General features: G+C 42.7%; 3 protein-coding genes and 1 long non-coding RNA gene across 6 annotated transcripts in view; 2 read left to right on the top strand and 2 right to left on the bottom strand.

Annotated features, from left to right (window-relative positions):
- Nucleotides 1-19,037, top strand: part of LOC109756710 (FAM10 family protein At4g22670) — a 153,863-nt gene that overhangs the window by 97,007 nt on the left and 37,819 nt on the right. The gene's annotated exons all lie outside the window — the stretch shown is intronic.
- LOC109756695 (uncharacterized) lies at nt 476-1,905 on the bottom strand. The gene has a single exon (XM_020315532.4). It carries the CDS (start codon nt 1,876-1,878, stop codon nt 739-741), a length of 1,140 nt encoding a protein of 379 aa, XP_020171121.2. The 5' UTR covers nt 1,879-1,905; the 3' UTR covers nt 476-738.
- Nucleotides 9,108-9,746, top strand: LOC120966032 (uncharacterized). The gene is made up of 2 exons (XR_005759003.3): nt 9,108-9,260; nt 9,467-9,746. It is a non-coding gene; the product is annotated as an uncharacterized lncRNA (long non-coding RNA).
- On the bottom strand, nt 12,115-18,616 carry LOC109756690 (disease resistance protein RGA5-like). 3 transcript variants are annotated; one of them, XM_073500753.1, is made up of 6 exons: nt 18,252-18,616; nt 17,983-18,155; nt 15,513-16,402; nt 12,909-14,846; nt 12,705-12,829; nt 12,115-12,620 (listed from the first exon to the last, which is right to left on the bottom strand). In XM_073500753.1, exons 3-4 carry the CDS (start codon nt 16,343-16,345, stop codon nt 13,316-13,318), a joined length of 2,364 nt encoding a protein of 787 aa, XP_073356854.1. In that variant the 5' UTR covers nt 16,346-16,402; nt 17,983-18,155; nt 18,252-18,616; the 3' UTR covers nt 12,115-12,620; nt 12,705-12,829; nt 12,909-13,315. The 3 variants fall into 3 exon arrangements, with proteins under 3 accessions (XP_073356854.1, XP_073356853.1, XP_073356855.1); XM_073500752.1 differs by having other exon boundaries at nt 12,115-12,829; nt 18,252-18,613; XM_073500754.1 differs by having other exon boundaries at nt 12,115-12,799; nt 18,252-18,602.

Genomic DNA, 19,037 nt, shown 5'->3' with positions numbered 1-19,037 from the left:
CGAAGAGCTGCACGACGATCCTCCAAGAAGGAATAACGACACTAGCAACCGCCACATCATCGTTGATGGCATAATCCAGACAAGTCTTTGCCCCGTAGCAACAAGCGTGCACACCCCCACTAGACCAAATACCGCCTTACCTATAGAGAAAACAGTTCTTTTTTGGGCGAGATAAGCCCAAAGTAATCTGTGCCAATATTCTCTGTAAATTCAAAAATCTAAGTGTAATATACGTAGCTAATCAACATTTGACCCAAACTAGAATCCTAGCCACTTTATACCTCAAACTTTCATTTTATGAAATGTTTCCCTTCATGTTACAAATTTCGCCATGATTTGTTCACTCTTAAGTTTAAACTTGCGCTAGGATTTACCCTTCAAATAAGTTTCCACCTTTCTTACTAGCACAAACTTGAAGCTCGTGGTAAATCCTTTCCACACAATTCATGTAAAAAATGATAAAACTAAAGGTACAAAGTAGAAATTTTAATATATATCATTACACAATCATAGTACAACCAGCACACACATACTTATCCTCCATAGAAGCTAGAAAAGTAAGTCAGGAGAACCACAAGATTTACATGGGCATCATACCCTAATCTTGATTGATCTTGACATTATATAGCATGGAATGACTTGATGGTGGTGGGTACAACACGCCACTTATTTAATCCAGCTGGCAATATAAGTCATGAGAGTGTACTATATCTGGCGCGGTTGTAGTACACGAACATCTCATCCTAGCGGCTCCTCTAGGATGATGTTTGCTTCCACATTTTCCTTTTTTGCTTGTGTCCCAAGTGGTGGTTTTGGTTGTGCATTCGGGTCCGGCTGTGGGCCTGGCAGTGGTTGTGGGTTTGGGTCTGGTAATGGTTGTGGGTTTGGATCAGGCTGCGGTCCTGGTAATGGCTGAGGGTTTGGGTTTGGCTGTGGGTCCGGCAATGGTTTCGGGTTTGGGTCTGGTAATGGTTGTGGGTTTGGATCAGGCTGCGGTCCTGGTAATGGCTGAGGGTTTGGGTTTGGCTGTGGGTCCGGCAATGGTTTCGGGTTTGGATCAGGCTGCGGTCTTGGTAATGGTTGAGGGTTTGGGTTTGGCTGTGGGTTCGGCAATGGTTTCGGGTTTGGGTCTGGTAATGGTTGTGGGTTTGGATCAGGCTGCGGTCCTGGTAATGGCTGGGGATTTGGGTTTGGCTGTGGGTTCGGCAATGGTTTTGTGTTTGGGTCTGGTAATGGTTGTGGGTTTGGATTAGGCTGCGGTCCTGGTAATGGCCGAGGGTTTGGGTTTGGCTGTTGGTTCGGCAATGGTTTCGGGTTTGGGTCTGGTAATGGTTGTGGATTGGGAACAGGCTGTGATCCTGCTAATGGATGAGGGTATTCATTTGACCGTGGGTCTGGTCGTGGCTGCCGGTTCGGGCTTGACTGTGGGCCCATCAACGGTTGCGGGATTTGGCCTGACAATGGTTGTGGATTTGGGTCAGGATGCGGTCCTGGTAATGGTTGAGCGTTCGGATCAGGTTGTAGCTCTGGCAGTGGTTGTGGATTTGGGTCAGGATGCGGTCCTGGTAATGGTTGAGCGTTTGGATCAGGTTGTGGCTCTGGCAGTGGTTGTGGGTTGGGTTTAGGCTCGGGTAGTGGTTGCGGGTTTGGGTCTGGTCGTGGTCCCGGCAGTGGTTGTGGGTCTGGTAATGGTTGAGGGTTTGGATCTGGCTGTTTTCCTGGTAGTGGTTCTGGATTTGGGTTCGCCTGTGGGCTGTATTGAGGGTCTCTAGTGATTAAGTTGTGCCTCCCCGCAGCAAGAGCAAACGCTGGAAGAAGCATAAGCAGCAGCGGTGCTACAAGAAGAGAGGACGCGGAGGGGTGCTTCCTCATCGTCATGGCTAAGCTTGTGTTGCTACGTACTTGCAAGTGCGTGCTCCTCGATCTTCCTATTTATAAGCGAATTCAGCCAATCAAGGCTGGACAAGCATGTACGTTGTTTACTCCAACTCTGATTGGGCTTGTTAGCTTTTACCTTTTTCAAGACGCGGAACTGCACGCCTCCGCTTAGTGCTCCAACCAGCAGCCAACCACAATAAAAAGTCCTTTAGAAATGTTTGATTGAGTAATACTCAGGAAAAAAAGTTTGAGTAGTTTTCGTCCGGATAGATGTGGCAGTTTTCAGTTGATTGTAGGAGAGCAACATGCAGAAGCATACAGTTGCCCAAGTTGTGAACAACCTGATCACTTTCAGTAATTCTGTTGAACCGATAGCAGGGTAGCAGATGGCTGTCAGCATGGAATTTATAAATCATGTAGAAAGCTATTTTTTTTAAATAAGAAAATTCATGTAAAAACATATACATGTTATCTGCGTACCCAAGAAGTTTAATTAAGCCATACACATATTTGTAGCCTACAAAAAAAAAGCCCAAGTGCAATTGAAATAAGCCTATTTTAAATTATGTATTTGTCGTTTTCCCCTTTGTGTAGACTATATATGAATATATATTTTTTTGAAATATATTTTGTTGAAATTTTGTATAAACACACTACACCTTTTTTATAGAAAATTTTGAGGTGTAAGAATAAAGAAGCCCGTAGGATGTATTGTTGTACACAAGAAAGTCGTAGGATTCTAAACTTGAGGTTTGCGTGGATGGATTTATTTTTTACGGAATCTAGTTAAAATGAGTCCTATGATTTTTCTCTGTTAGAGTTGTGTCAAATATAGGGTACAAGGTAGGTTACAGTTGGACTCTGAGCAGTATCGTGTTTAGATAGGATATGGAGTCGTGTCCTAGTAGGACACTTTTATCCTAGGCCTCTCATATATAGCGAGGGTAGACACACGATGTAACCTATGCCAACATAATAGCACATGAACGCAGGGGAAGCCAGCGGCATGTGCCGACGTCCAGGGCGACCGGGTGCGGTATTGTAGCGGTGTCATGGGGAGGAGCGTCCGTAGTCAGGCCTCAGGGATGTAGTCATATCGGTGAACCTCGTTAACAAATCTCGGTGCCGTGCTCGTGTGGTTGCTTGTTCCTCGAATGATCGACTACATGCCTTGGATTTATTTTAACATTCTCTCTATGCATTGCTATTCTACGACTCAAACAACACATAGAGGAAAATTTTCTAAGGATTAGTGTCCTCCAAAATTTCATTAAAACCCCTTTGAATCCAAGAAGCCTAGCACCAAAGCTTCTTTGACAATATCGGAAAGTGACCAAAGCTAGTAGCTTTCCTATCGGACAGGGATGCACCTTTAAGTACGCGGTTTCTAATAATCACGATCAGTGCACGCCGTGCACAGTGCACTCATTTCGGTTGTAGCTGTAACTTTCACATTTCATACACCAATCACGATCAGTTGCTTGTTGGTATACATGCAATGCTCTAGAAGAAAAAAAAACTACTCCTATATACATATGCATGCTTGCATCTAGTTGGGCAGTAGCATGACTTTACCTAACCTACCGATTGAATCGTATGTATAGATGAAAAGAAAAGACACCCATAGAGTACGAAATAAAAGACGATATGACCTCACAACTAGATTGGGTTGGGTGAGTGGAGTGCCACTTTAATCCTTGTCTGCAGCACGCGTGATGATCCCACTTCAGAGGCGCTGAAGTGGGAAACAGGACTGATAGAACAAACAGCAAGTGAGATATTTTGAGCTTCACTAGGTTGGAGGCCTGGTGTGCTCAGAATTTATCAGGGTGTTCTTCAGGTTGCAGCACTGCTGCCAAGGCATTTCTCCATGTAGAAGGAATAGAGGGGAAATTGGTGGAATTGTTGATGTATTGCTTGAGCCTCGTGGGTATATATACGGGAGTACATGATCTTTTTGGATTACAAGATAATGTAGAATTATTCCTAGTCTATCCCATGTTTTCTAATAATCACGATATTTAACATCCCCGCAGTCACAACGGTAGCGACGCAGACGGTGAGACTGAAGAATAACAAGGTCGATGCATCACGGGAGTCGTGGTTGGAGTGGAAACCGACGAGGTTGCTCAAGCAATGCGTTAGCCCTTTGTGCTGATGTTGAGGTAACCAAGAGGTTAGGGTGGTGTGGCTGTGTGAGGGGCGCCATGATCGATGCCGAGTCGGGGCGGCCGGTGTCAAGGTAGACGCCGTGGACCGGAAAGAAGAGTGGTGGTAGCGGCGTCTAGGTTAGGAGCACGGCAAGGTGCTCAAAGTAGGCAAGGAAAAACCCGGCGACAGTTGCAGCACTGCTGCCAAGGCATTTCTCCAGCTTCGCTTTGAAGATCTTTTGCTTTGCTTTGTTCCTCCCTTAGTTTGTAATGAAGTTCCCGTGTTTTGTGATGTTTGCAAGTTCGCTTCAGTGTGTAAATGTTTGGCCAAAGTGTGCCTAAATATGTCCTAGTCGTTAGTCTTTGGACCTCTCTCTGGATCTAGCAGATATAGTTTGCATCCAAGACCATAGTTTCTGTATATGTAATCGGAGGGGTGAGGGGCCCACTTTTCTCTCATAAATAAAAAAAGAAATATAAAGTAATTTATGAAGATTTGTTTGGAGCTTATGGTTATCTCCTTCATTATTCAAATAACCATGACTATGATGGATTACGTTGCCGCACCCATCCATTTGTCCAACAAAATTGTACTCCCTCCGACGGAGTAGTAGTAGTTACCGTGCATTAAAGTTAACTTTGCATGAAATGATCTATGGTCATGATTCTACATTATTTTTTTTATCAATCTGCAGGGAAGACTGGCTTAGTTCTGGTATCTGCTCTAACTTGGTCCTCCACTATGTACGTTTTTAATCAGCTACACCCTCCATTCCTTTATATAAGGTGTATTTGTTTTTTCAAAAGTCAAATGAGTGCATGTTTGACCAAGCTTTTAGAAAAACTAGAAAATATACCCGCGCATTGCAACGGGAGAAAAACAATCAGATTACGCAGATGTGATTGAGAAAAAAAAAAGTCTGAAACATATGCCAGAATGAGATAAGGACTTTCAAAATGTGATTTAACAAACTATGTCTGAATCATCTCACAATGAGATAAGGAACTTTTAGAAAGTCATTTCAAAAGCTAAAAATGTGATGGTCCCATCACGATTTGACCTAACGTCGCGATTTTACCAAGACCAACAAAACTGTGGTGTTAGAATAAATATAGATGTCTGCCGCCAAAGAAAGAATAAACATAGATGTGTATGGGGCAAATTAGACATTTAGTCATTTTCATATAGCTTACAAAAACTAACACATAGGAACATGTGTCAATTTTGTGTGGCTCAACGCTGAACAAAACACATAAACTATTTTTTTAGGAAACATGCGCTGTACTAAATAAATTCATAAAACGACGTCTATAGATCCAAAAGAGACCTCTATGTAAGTGGGTTAATTTTGTTTGTTATTTACGGACCTGTTTGAATTTTGGAACATTTTTTTAGTTTCCAAAATATGTTTTCAATACACGATAAAATCATGAGTACTTTTTATTTCGTGAGCATTTTTTTTGAAATCATGATTTTTATTATAGTATGCAAAAGTTTTTTAAAATACCGGACATTTTAAAATTTTCCAAACATTTTTTGAATTCATGAACATTTTCGATTTCTCAAAAAAAATCCAAAACTCGCACCTTTTTGGAAATTCCAAGTTAATTTAAAGAAGGAAAAACAGAAACAGAAATAAGAAAAGAAAAAAAGAATGGTGGGTCGGCCCATGAACAAGTGTAGGGTGGAGGAGGCGCGCTTGCTGTTAAGAGAGGAAAAAAGATGAGGTAAAAGGGCAGAACGTTCTAATCAAACCCGGGTCTCCCTCGCAAGAAACAGAGGCTCTAGCCACTGCAATACTTGAGTCCCTTGAGATACATCAGGGTTTGACCTTATAAGAACCGTTTCCGACGACGACGACTTTGAAAAAAAATTGAATCGTTTTCTTTACTTATGGGTGGCATGGTGGGTAATTTACAGCAGTTTTGGGGGCAATTTCAACGACGGGCGACTAGAAGCAGACCATGCTTTATTATTTGGGAAAGCTATATCAATATCCACAATACGGAATTTATATCATTTGATCCATCATGAGAAGTAGTTTCATATCTTATCTATTAGGTATTGCAAATGTTGTTATTTTATTCCATAGTCTTGGTCAAACATTCAAATGGTTGACTTGCATGGATATCAATACACCTTATATTCTGGAGCGGAGGGAGTAAAACAATGTGTATATGCTGTTAATTAGGACGGTTCGTGGTAAATACATGATTTACGAGATCCATTCATATATTTACAAAAGAGAAGATGCGGAAAAATATAGACCATTAGTTCAACTGAAAATGGAAAGTGAAAATTTAGTTGGCACATGTTGGAGCAGCGATCCATGCGGAATCTTCTCCGGTCACTGGCGACGGGCTTGTGTGTTTCGGCATCAGCGATCCGGGCGGAAGAAGAGCGGCGGCGGTGATGCAGAGCGAATCCAGCTCTCGAAGTACAATACGTCCTCATCCAAGACGGTGCAAGGGTGCATGTAGCTAGATGTATGTGCATGAATGACGCAACGTAGGCAGGTGCACCAGGTATCAGCTTAAGCGGCCGGCCACACCGCGCGGGGTGCCTTGGCCACGCGACGCGACACTACCAAGCATCGACCTCGCACAATGGCACGCTGATGCAAGCGTGAAGCCGGGGTGCAGCAACCGATCTGGATGGAGGAGAGTTGTGGACAGGGGTGGGCATAAAAACCGACCAACCAAATGCTGAACCAATATAGAAACCAAAAAAACCAATGAAATTCGGTTTTTACTTATGATAACCGAAATTAAATTGCTCGGTTCGGTATGAAACCTATAACCGAAAGAAAAACCGAATAGCCTCCCGCATGTCACACGTCTGGCCAAGCGCTAGTCGTGGTCGCTCGCGGCGAGGCGCGCGTCTTGCCAACCACTATACCACACAGGCTCTAGTGAATTATTAAGGCGCGATCTGTTTAAGAGGTACGTATAACCATGCTATTTACTACGTATATAAATTAGAAAAACACGAGTTTTGAACAAAAATGTGAAGAAAATCTGAAACTTCATAGATGTAAAAACAAACCACGAACTAAAAAAAGGTTCATGAATTAGAAAAAAATCATCAATTTTAAAAAAGTTCAAAAACTTTGAAAAATTTCATCAATTTTGAAAAATAAATATTCATTTAAAAAAAAATTCATCAGTTCTGAAAAACGTTCATCTATTTTGAATAAAAGTTCACCGTTCATTAAAAAATTGAAAAAAAGTTTTGTGGATTATGGGAAAAGAATTCATTGAATTCGAGAAGTTCAACCAATTTGAAAAAGTTCGTAAAACGTTTTAAAAATTTCATAGGAAATGAAAAAAAGTTTAGCGAATTTGAAAAAAGTTCATCGAAATGGAAAAAAATATCGAAATTAAGAAAAAGTTCAGCGAAATTTAACAAATTCACCGATTTATAAAAAAATCATCAAATTTGAAAAAGTTCATAGAATTTGAAAAAAAAGTTTAGAAATTGATATAAAAACTTCATAAATTTAGAAAAAAGCTTCACAAATTTAAAAAAACCGTACATTAAAGAAAACAAAAAAAGAATGTGAAAAAAGAAAAAAAAATGAATAAACCGAACTGAATGACAAATAAAAGAAGAAAAACGAACTATCTTTGCACTAGCGCGGTGGTGACCTGGTAGTTACACCGTAGTGGTTGCAATGGAGGGGCTGCGGGTTCGAACTCTAGTGCCAGCATTTATTGACGTTTTCGAAAAACAGAGAAAATATTAGAGTGGGTCAGCCCAGCGCGTGGCGCTCGTTTGCAAAATACACATTAATGGGCATACAGACGGCCCAGTGTGAGCTAAGCCAACCTTTTGCGTTCTAGGTATGGGCCTTTTACCAATTGCATGGCCCAAAGCCTCAAACGGAATAACTAATACCACTACTTCTGAGAGCCGGTGGTGTGCAGCGACTTTGTTTAGTCCCACATCGCGTAGGTACTCTCAAGGGACAACATGCTCAGTTATAGAAGAGGGTGGGGGTGCACAGACGAGTTTGATCACAGCTGAGTTGTAAGCTTGTAAGCAACAAAGTATATTTTCCGTTTAAACTGAAAACCGAACCGAATTTGTGGTTAACCGAAATTCGGTTAGCTGTTTTTGGATGTTAATTTTGTTTTCTACTTTTGTAAACCGAATTTGATAATTAACCGAACAATATAAACTGAATTTTCAGTTTCTACTGAATGCCCACCCCTAGTTGTGGAGGCCATGAGCCAATGTTGGAGTAGTGACGCGCGATGAGACGGCGACGGACGGGCAACTCAATTCGATCTTAGATCAAAGAACAAAAAAAGATCACCGACCAATTGACCGGCGAGAGAGAAAAAACCTGTGAGAATCGATTGTTTATTGCTTGATCTTCGTGGGCGTGTATATATAGGAGTACATGATCAATTTGGAGTACAAGACAAGTCAGAACAAATTCTAATCCATCTCATATTTCCTAACTAATCACGATACTCAACACCACCTCATCGAAACCAGTTTGGAAAAGAAGCTTTATCGACAAACATTCAGGATATGTGTGGCATACTACTATCATCATGCTATAAATCCTCTAGGAGTAACAATCAGAGGTAGATGCATTCATGGAAGGAACAACTCATCAGCCCACCAGAGATATCTACAACTAGGATGAATTTTACATGTGAAATTTACTGAGTAACACCCATGACAGAAAGTGCATGGATTCTTTTTGGCTAATTTTGGATAATAAATAAATAAAGGGTGACATTCACAGGTATCCGCTGGGGCCACGGTATCCTCTCCAGCATGGCATGTGGTCCCAACAACAATTTGGCCCAGCACTAAATAATTTTTTTGTACACTTGGTGATTAGTACTTTTCAAATATAATAGATTAAATGCAAGTCAAGACAATTGGTTTTTCTTTGGTCATGTTATCTCTTGCATGCATTTCATTATGTCCCTTTTTAGAGGTCTATAGATGGCTTGCTGGACCATATCCATTTGTGATCATCTATCCCTTTAGCCTTAGTGGGGACCACCTGCCGATCCGTGGTCATGATATCTTTTGGATGCAGCTTTATTTGCCTTTAAGTCTTATAGATGAGATACTTCGTTCCTTATCCATTTGACATTATATATTGTTCCTTGGACCTCGTCGGGTGTGGAATTCAAGCATGGACAAACGGTCTTCCATTGCTTGTTTTATGGTGATGCTTGTGTTGTTAGGAAGCAGTATGACTGCAGGTATGTTCTAGCTAGCTTTTGTTCTTCTGAAGTAGGTTTCTTATGGTACAACTGGAAGTTTCTTAAATATGATGTTGAAGCACATTGTTTCTATGCCGTGGAGGAATAATACTTGTTACCAATTATGCAATAGTTTGACATGGTATGTTGTCACAATTGATGTCTCACTATTATGGTCTAACCCTTAATATATTTGAGATGCACAGAGAACTGTGAGATTAAGCGCGACAAGATGACATTATGTATAAAGTCCGAATGCCTCTATCATTGCCAACATCGTTGGTATTATAAAATCACGCAGTATTGGTGCGATGGTGTGGTCTTCGGCTTCTGCAACTGCAAGATTTGCATCGTCGCATAGAACTTTAATGGATATTTACTATGTCAACTGCACTTGAAGCTTTCATTTAACCATTGAGAACTTTGTATCCTGGAGTAACAGAGTTATGTTTGGAAGCAATAATAATATGTCTAGTCTCTTAAAAATTTGCTTAAAGTCAAAACTCATAGAGTTTTTAATAAATATACCGAATGCTAAGTGCACATGAAGTTTTCATCTATACCAATATAATATAAAAAGACCCAAAGGGGCAGATCCAAACCATCTCGACCGTCAAATCATGTTATCTAGCGGTTTAAATTGCTCCAATATTGAGCACCAAACACGTTTAACGCTCTAATTACCCATCACTGGCATTGGTTATAAACACGTTTTGACTCAACGCTATCTCATGAAATCTGCCATGTAATTAATATCCTCCCATTCCCGCGAAAAAGTAATTGATATCTTACCAAATACCAACGTGCAACAGATATATCTTACCTAATATAACGTGCAACTAATATCCTACCTAATATAAACGTGCATTGCACGTCCATTATTACTAGTTTATACTAGAAACACTGCTTAAAACCTAAATCCATGGACCATACATATAGATCGATTACATTAGTCTGTGAGTGACTCTAATAGATTACTTAAAACCTCTCGGTCCTTCACAAAACTATTTTTTAACATATTTGGACAGGTGCGGTAAACTTCCTACTATTTGCCTATTTATTTACCTTAGTCTATGAGTAACTTTAATGTAATAGTATCTTACGCTCAACTTCATTGCCACCAACATTGGTGTGGCATTGAAGGCGCGACGCTCTCTTTTGGGAGCCCACATTTCCTAGCAAACAACTTTGGCACACAGTGCCTCCGGGATCTGGTTTCCTGCCAGTTGTGTTTCGGCCCATATGACGGCGAGGCTGCTTCCCAGCGTGTCAGCATGATAGTCTCTCATGTCCATTCCGGATGCCGAATCCGAGGGGCACAAGAGTCCACACAACTGTGCCTCCGCTTACCCAACAGGAAGGATACTTTTCAACAGTTCGCTATATGTAACATTAAACAACTACAAATTTGGCATTCAATGTCTCGCGTCTCGTATTCCTGCTCAAAATTGGATAAAGTGGTGGTGGATTAGTGGCAGGAGGTGCATGATAATTATTTCCTCCAAAAAGTAACCTTGTTAAAAAAGACAGAGAGAAAGAGGAAGTCTGCAGTCATGTGTTTCAAAGCTTGCAAAATATGCAGTGCCGTTTCTTGGAATCGTCAGAATTCGAGTTGGATTTACCCAAATAACCCTACTAAAAATAGACCGGATGGCATCTGCCACCACATGTGCGCATCCTACGGCAAACACTGCATCCGCCCAGGCGCTCCTCCCCTCATCTGGCTCGGGTCGAGGCCCACGCGGCGAGCGGGGGCTGTTCCAGCCGGCGGAGCCTCCGTTTGCAGCCGCCTCCCCGTACGCCGCGCCGAGCTGATCCCGCGCGGGCCGTCCTCGTCGCCGGCGGCCGCCCCATCCGGTATGCGAGGCTTTCTGTCTTGCAGATCTATTCTTCAGTGAACTAATCGTGTCCCTAAGAGCATCTCTAGCAGACTCCTTAAAATCGCAAACTATAAAACTGGGATACGAATCGAAAAAAATGCATTTTAAGGGTTCATTTTAGCTACGGCCGAACAGATACTATAAAACAAACTGTAAAACTGGGATAAAGAGCTCCTTCCTTAAGCCCGGCCACTGCCGCCCCTTCCCCTAGCCGGCCGCGCCGGCTGTGCCCAACACCGTCGGCCGCGCCCCGTCCCTGCCGGCCGCGCTCCGTCGCCCGCCGGCCGCACCCCGTCGCCCGTGCCCCGTCCCTGCCGGCCGCGCCCAGCCTCGCCGGCCACGCCCCGTCGCCTCCGCCGTCCCCGCCTTGCTCTATTGCCAGCCGCGCCGGCCGAGCCGTGCCCCTTTGCCTGCCGCGCCGGGAGGATTCCGGCGGCCAGGCTGAGGTCATGGGAGGCCACGGCGATGTCGACCTCGTCCAATTCGAACCGGCGGCGATCGATTGCGGCGTCTAGCGGCCTTTTTCGGTGTGCGGTAATGAATTCCGGCGAGTTTAGGACGGATTCCGGCAAACTCCGCGCTGGCGTGTTTGCTCCGACAAGGTTTGACCGGTATATGGGGGCCCTTAGGTTCGGCCTTCCAACCTCCAAATATAAGGGTTTCGGGTGTGCACGTATGGTAAATTATGGTTAGAGGACTTCCCATGGATGCCCACGTAATTGCAGTTTTTTCCTCAGCTGAGCGTTACATCTAATCCGCCGATTGTGTGTTTAATAATACGGGTCCATGTAATTGACGGATAGCTGTTTCTAATTTTTGTAAGATTTTCTAGCATAATTCTCTTTTTTCTGGTTAACCCATCATTAACTTTTTATATATAGTAGATTAAGAAGCATTTTTTTGCTTTGCAAACATTAGTAATCCTATAATACACTAGCCTGGCTTCTGAACAACAAAGAACATGGCTCTTAGGATAATCTAAAATAGGATACTTTTCACTACTTAGGATAATAGAAACAACAAGTCTTAACCAAGTAGGAAAATGGATTCTAGCAAAGCCAGGAAAACCCGCTGTCCATGCCTGATCTTGACCATAGACACAGACAAACCTGGCTCACTTATATCCTATTACAATTACAAACCAAGTATCATTCAGGAATAACAAACAGTTTTAATTTAACACCAAATTAATCTTAAGAAAAGTAGTCTTGCAGTTTAACTGCTCATTGGGCACAGCAACGCATTCATTCAGGGCTGGGCGGCCTCATTGTCATCCCCTGCTGCCTGATCCATCCCCTGTCCTGAAGCTCCACGTTGGTGTGAACCTGCTGTGGCTGCTGCTGCCCAAACTGAGGCAAGGGAAGCACGCCCACCGCCTCCACGTCTGTCGCTGCGCGGGCACCGGAGGAGACGTGCCAGCGTCGTCGACACTGCTTTCTGTTAGGTGGGGGGCAGGATGGTTGTCGTCGTCGTGGTGGGACTGCAGAACAAAGAGGAGAGTTGGAATGAAGAGGGCCCGTTATAGGAACCGAAAAGAGAAAGAAACCTCATTGGAGAAAGAAACCTTTTGTCCTCGTTGTCACCGTCGATTACTTGAGTAGACGTACTAACAGTGGTAGTATGACGCAAAGACGAGGCCGGTAGTACCTCTTGTTCGGTCTGTTTCGAGTCCAAATTATCTTCATCAGTCTAAAAAAAGCCAACACTGGTAGCTGTCAGGGAATAAACAACACACCAGATAGACTAAAAACCATGCAGTAATACGTACCTGAGCTCGACCAAATGTCCGGAGATCAATGGTAGGACGGTTGGGATGGGTGTCGATTGCTTGCCTCAGCGCCATTTCAATATCAGAAGCATAGGCACCATTGCACTAGATATAAGCGTCTACCCTCTTGAGCGAAGGGAGGTTCCCCAGGCTACCAATAAAGTCAAAACCAGTGCTGGCATCCTTCGAGGTACACACTTGCACTGTGATCATAATGTCTTCAAGGCTCTCCATAGATCCTTGCAGAAACCAGAATGGCGCAGACACCTTCCAAGTGCATTTCCTCAACTTGGGGAACGCACCATTAGGGAATTATATGCCCTCCAGAACGCAATTCCCTCCAAGGACAGTAAGCTCTGCCAAACTCCAAAGGTTCACCACGTCCTGCTTCCCCAAATCATCCACGTTTATCTGAAGGATGGAGAGGTTCGGAAGAAACACACGGAATTAATCCATGCCGGTAACCTGCTGAAACTGCCCGCTATTATGACCAAATCACGGAGTTGCCGAGAGGGCTTATAGCCTTCCCAGTAGTCACAGCGAACCGATTCAAACACCATCATATGCTCCTCGGTGAAGCTAAAGTTTGGTCGTAGGATTTGTAATTTTCGCAGATTGCATACAGAGTCTACAAAAGTTTTCTTCCAGCACTCGTCGACACCTGTGTAAGTACAAACGAAGGTGAGCACCCTCAGCTCTGTCAGCTTGCTAAGCTCTTTAACTAAGATATAAGACTTGTCAACAATACTCAAATGTAGCTCCTTCAAGGATGTCAGGCTCCCTATCCAATTTGAAACATTTATATAAACACCTTCCACGTCAGCACGCAGACACTTGAGTTTCCTTAGCAAGCCAATACTCTGTGGTAACTCTTCTATATTAGTGCCGTTCAAGTCCAGTGTCTGCAGAAACTTTAGGTTTCCTATTTCTTCCGGGAGCTTACTAATACGTGTTCTCCCTAGACTCAGGTATCTCAATTGAGGTAACCTCCCAAGATGCTCAAGATGGTATGGATGGTCTTCCTGAAAACTGCACTTTTCCATGGCTAGAACACGTAACACTTGAAAGTTTGAAAGTGATGACACCGCATTGGGATCACACATGGTGGCATAACACGACCTCAGTTTTGGCATGCTCATGTTACTCTGAGGTGCGACTCTCTTTTGGACAGCTAACCTACGGGCATTGCATTGTGAAGGTGTGTGCTCTTCGTTACTATCCAATATAGTAACAAAATTTTGTTCCTTTGATAACGAACAAATCATATCCAGCACAATATCATGCATACGACAAGCGTATATTGTGCAATATCCTGGATGCTTGACCCGCTGGATCATGCTTCTATTTAGGAGTTCGTTAAAGTATCTTTCTCCGGTCTCAAATAAACTTGCTCCTGGTTCCTCACTGACGAAACCTTCGGCTACCCACTGCCATATCAACATGTCCTTCAGGGTCAAATAGTCTTCTGGGTATATGCTCATATGCAACAGACAAGACCTTAGACGACAAGGTAGATCATAATAACTAAATGATAATATCTTCCTCGTGTTCTCTACATCTGTGTTATTATCTCCAGACCCAAAACCAATAGAGTTTAATACTTTAGACCAATCCTCCATAGGTTTACCAGCAAACAAACTAGCTATTGTAATTATAGCTAATGGCAGACCTCCACACTTCTGTAAAATCTTGTTTGATACTTCAGATGGTTGATCAAAAGGGCGTTTATCTTTACCACCAAATAATCTTGTATACAATAATTCTTCGGACAAATGTTGAGAAAGTGGTTTTAGCTTGTAAATATCACCGGTCTCTGTGGCGACACTGAGAATACGAGTAGTTGTGATTACTCGGCTCCCATGATTGTTATCAAGCAAAGCACATTTGATAATTTCCCATGCTTTTAAATCCCATATGTCATCAATGACAATCAAGTACCTGTCCACATGACAACACAAGAGTCATGCATTAGCCACCTCGATAAGAAATATAAATACGTATGGAATAGTTCAATCTAGAACAGGTACAATAATTAAATAAAAGAAGGGAGCAAGCCACTGGAAAAATGCATGCATCTATTTTATTGATCGAGTCTCTTTCATCAAAAGTGTAGTTCTTAATTTCTTATTAATTTCATCCAACATATTTAAATATGCTTTATATACTAAATTTGGGTTTGAATTATTACCTTGAACTCGGATTTATATTCCAGTTCTAAACTGAATTTGTGAGAACGTTTGGTAGTTGTTGAGGACCCAAATGATATTAAAGCTGGAAAACATGGTAAAATCTAGTCCATCTTCTAAAACTACATTAAAACATGAATAGACTCTCCAAGTCAAAATTTAAAACTGGACAAAACGAGATGAAACACAGATGTTAGATTCAATGCCCTTATGACGCTGAGATGCACCACCTAGCTGATAAGAGTCAAAACCATCCTAATATGCTATGCGCATTGTGTCGCTACGTCTAATGCATTATTAGGTTCTACACATCATATATTATCCATGGTATTTTCAAATTATATCTCCGTAATTAGGAATGATTAGTCAGCTCTAATATTATGAGATATAAACCTGATCAAGGTGGAATGCTGTGTACCTTCCATTCTCAAGTAGTTGTCGGAGTTTGTCGATGAGTTGTTTTTCATCCAATATGGCTACATCGCCAAAACGCTCCAGCTTCTTGTCAACTTCCAAGAGGATATCCCTGAGAACTTTCTTCACTTCAGGGTTTCGACCCACCGGAACAAAAGCTGTGTATTCAAACTGTGTTCGGATCCTATCATACACTGCCTTAGCAAGTGTAGTCTTGCCAAGCCCTCCAGGTCCAACAATGGAGACTATCTTCATCTTGTGCTGCTGTTGCTTGGGACCATCTCTCAGCCTCTTGGTTAGCTCGTATCGTGCATTTTCAATGCCAACGAGCTCTTTCTGATGCTTGTACAAAGCCAATACACGAGGGTCAAAGTTCTGTTTGCCAGCTGGATTAGCAACATCGTCGACCCTGTATCTGTCACGCCGGCCTGCCACCTCTTGAGCGCGGTTCTTGATGTCCCTGATGGCATTGCCGACCTGATGGCGAGTTTTGCCTTTGGTGAACAAGTTGGCCATCCTCCCTACCAGCCATTTGAGTTTGTTTGAGTCGGCGATGACATCAGATTCAGATCCCTCGACGCACACCAGGAAGTTGTCCACGACATCCTCCATGTCGTAGGACAGCTCCCTGAGCTCGTCAGCCCAGATAATGACCTGGTTGTCTAGCAGGTCCCTTGGCACCTCCGCCACCTTGACAAGGGCAGCGTTCATGCTCTTCATCTCCCTCTGGAGGGACTCAACGTCCTCCTTGACGCCCTTCTGCAGCTTGTACTCCCCCATGAGCAGCTCATCGAGCTTGGGGAGCAGGCTTCCCATGGCACCGGTCACCACCTCCATGGTGGAATCGATCGATCTTCGTTCTCAGTGTATGGATCCTTTAGCTAGGAAGCAGTCCTGTAACACACGGATTGGAAGTTACAAGACCAAAGCAAATTGTTCTCCATCGCAGAAAACACACAAGAAAAGAAATGCATCCACTCCAACACCAAGGATGCATAGCTGCTTAGGCCTCGTTCGGTTACACCTGAAACAAGGACGCCATGTAAAAAGGGAGTAACTATTTTTTGGGGGGTCAAACAGAGGGAGTAACTATTTTTTGGGGTCAAACAGAGGGAGTACCTTCTAAAACAGTATAGTTTGGTTTTGCCACACTTCTAATCTTACTCTGGACTGGCCAAAGAGAGGTGATTTAAATCCCTGTTTGATATTTCCACATGTCTGTTCTTACAATTTACTTTTATTTGAGAGTTGGGGGGCTTACCTGAAGATGTTGTGGTTGAGCTGAAATATAGTTTAGTATATGTTAACCTGAAGCATATTTTTCCTCTACTTTTCATAGTTTCAGCATATGCAGCATTTTCGGTACAAAGGGGATAATGTCTCTATATCAAAAATTTACATGCATGATTCAGAGTGACATTAACTGCACAAAAATGTAGCATTAAACATGTGAGCTGGCCACTGTTCATTTGTGTGCTTGCACTGATATATAGGAGTTCAATGGTTTGACCTATTACAACTTCGTTCACTCCTGAAGAGTCTAGTATTTTAGGCTAACAACTGAGCATTTCCATGTTTAAAAATAATAATGTGAGCTCAAAACATGGACAGATCTCCATAATGTCCCTGTTTTGGCATAAATGTTTTGAGTTTCTGTTATCATACTATTACCTCTGTCCGGGTTTATTAGGCCCCTTTGTATTTTGGGTCCAAGTTTGACCATGCATTTAACTGAAAGATATGTAAAGTATATGCTACCCAAAGTACATTGTTGAATTTGTATTTGAAAGAGGTTTTCTATGGTATGGTTTTCGTGATTATGTCAAGCTGTTTATATTTTATTTAGAAGTGTGGCAAGCTGTAATTCATAGTATATATTTGCATTTAACTAATAAAACTTTTATTTAGAAGTGTACATTTACAGTTGCTCAAAAAAACTGTAAATGAAAGAGGTTTTCCATGTTTATATTTTATTAGTTAAATTCATAGTCAAACTTTGGCTCAAAATGAAAGGGGGCCTAATAATCCCGGACAGAGGGAGTATTTTGGATCTGCTTTGAGCAACTAAATTATGCCATTTGAACAGATATATACTATTTGAATGATGAGTACATCGCTGGATCTGAGTGTGGACAGCAATGCTTGACAAAAAGGTGGCACCCAATCCCTGCAGGGACTAGATTAGATCCATCTACTAGCTAGGGGATCTAATAAATTTCGTGAATTGAACAGATTTATATTTGACTGCTTAGTACATGACTGAATCAGAATGTGCACTGCATGGGTAGCTGAGCAGATCTATCTACTTGGGGATTTAATAACTAGTACTCCCTTCATCCGAAAATAGTTGTCATCAAAATAGATAAAAAGAGATGTATCTAGAAGTAAAATACGTCTAGATACATCGCCTTTTATCCATTTTGATGACAAGTATTTCCGGACGGATGGAGTAGGCAACAACAACAAGGCCTTACCGAGTAGGAGTACAAGCAGAAGCAAAGCGTAGCTGAGCAGACACTTGGGCGGCCGCCTCCAAATCCAAATGCTGCTGTCTGCCGGCCGCCCCCTGTTGAAATCCTCCAGCTAGATCCGGTGTAGGGTGTTGAGCGACCGCCTGGAAATGCCAGCCAGATCCCCTGGCAGCTAGCTGGGACAAGATGAAGACGAGCCAGTGAGAGATGGAAACACAAGAAGAGGAGCAGAAAAACATTAATTTCAGGGGAAGAGGATAGAGAGCGCTTACAGGCAGCTAGCAATGGCGGTTGAGGAAGGCGATGGATCTACTCTTCCTCTTGAGCCCCATGGTTGGATTTAGATTTGGATTTTGGATTTGATGGAGCACACAGCAAGCTGAGCAAGAGCGATGGTGGTTCCCTTCCCTTCCCTTGTTGAGAGCAGAGTCTGCAGAGCAAGGCAATAATGGAGGAGGAGCGGTGCCTTCCCTTGTTGTTACTGCTGCTGGATGCTGCCCATGGGCATGCTCTGCTGTGCAATAATGGAGTGTGTGAAGCACAGAGCAAGATGAGCAAGAGCAAAAACGGAGGAGCATGCCCTGGTCACGGTCTTGCCTCTAGTCTCAGCTGCTACCTACCTTTGCAGTGCAGAGCAATAATGGAGGAGCAATGGAGACGACCGAGTGCCCGAGTCTTCCCGAGCTAATTGCTACAGTGTGTGAACGCCTGTGACCAGCAGCGGAACATGTATTACTACAAACCACCGTGGGTTAAAATGCACTGCACATCCAAGGAGAAGGAAGGAGGCTGCCAAATACAACTCCTACAATAACAGGAAGAAGCTCAGCTCCTCAACTAGTAATAACACTAGTATTTAGGTTTTTTTTTGTTGAAACTATATTTATGTTGGGTTATTTTTAGGTACATTCACTCTTTTGCTATACCTTCTTATGTCATGTCATTAACTCACCGGGGTTTACTGACAGGGCACTCGGTTTGTTGTTGATAAACGATGAGTTCTGACACACTATACACGTTGAGTTGAGTGTATTTTTCAGTTTCGCATAAATCAAGTA

This window comes from Aegilops tauschii, chromosome 6, assembly GCF_002575655.3.
Source record: "Aegilops tauschii subsp. strangulata cultivar AL8/78 chromosome 6, Aet v6.0, whole genome shotgun sequence".
NCBI lineage: Eukaryota > Viridiplantae > Streptophyta > Magnoliopsida > Poales > Poaceae > Aegilops > Aegilops tauschii.
This window is presented reverse-complemented; position numbering and strand designations above follow the sequence as displayed.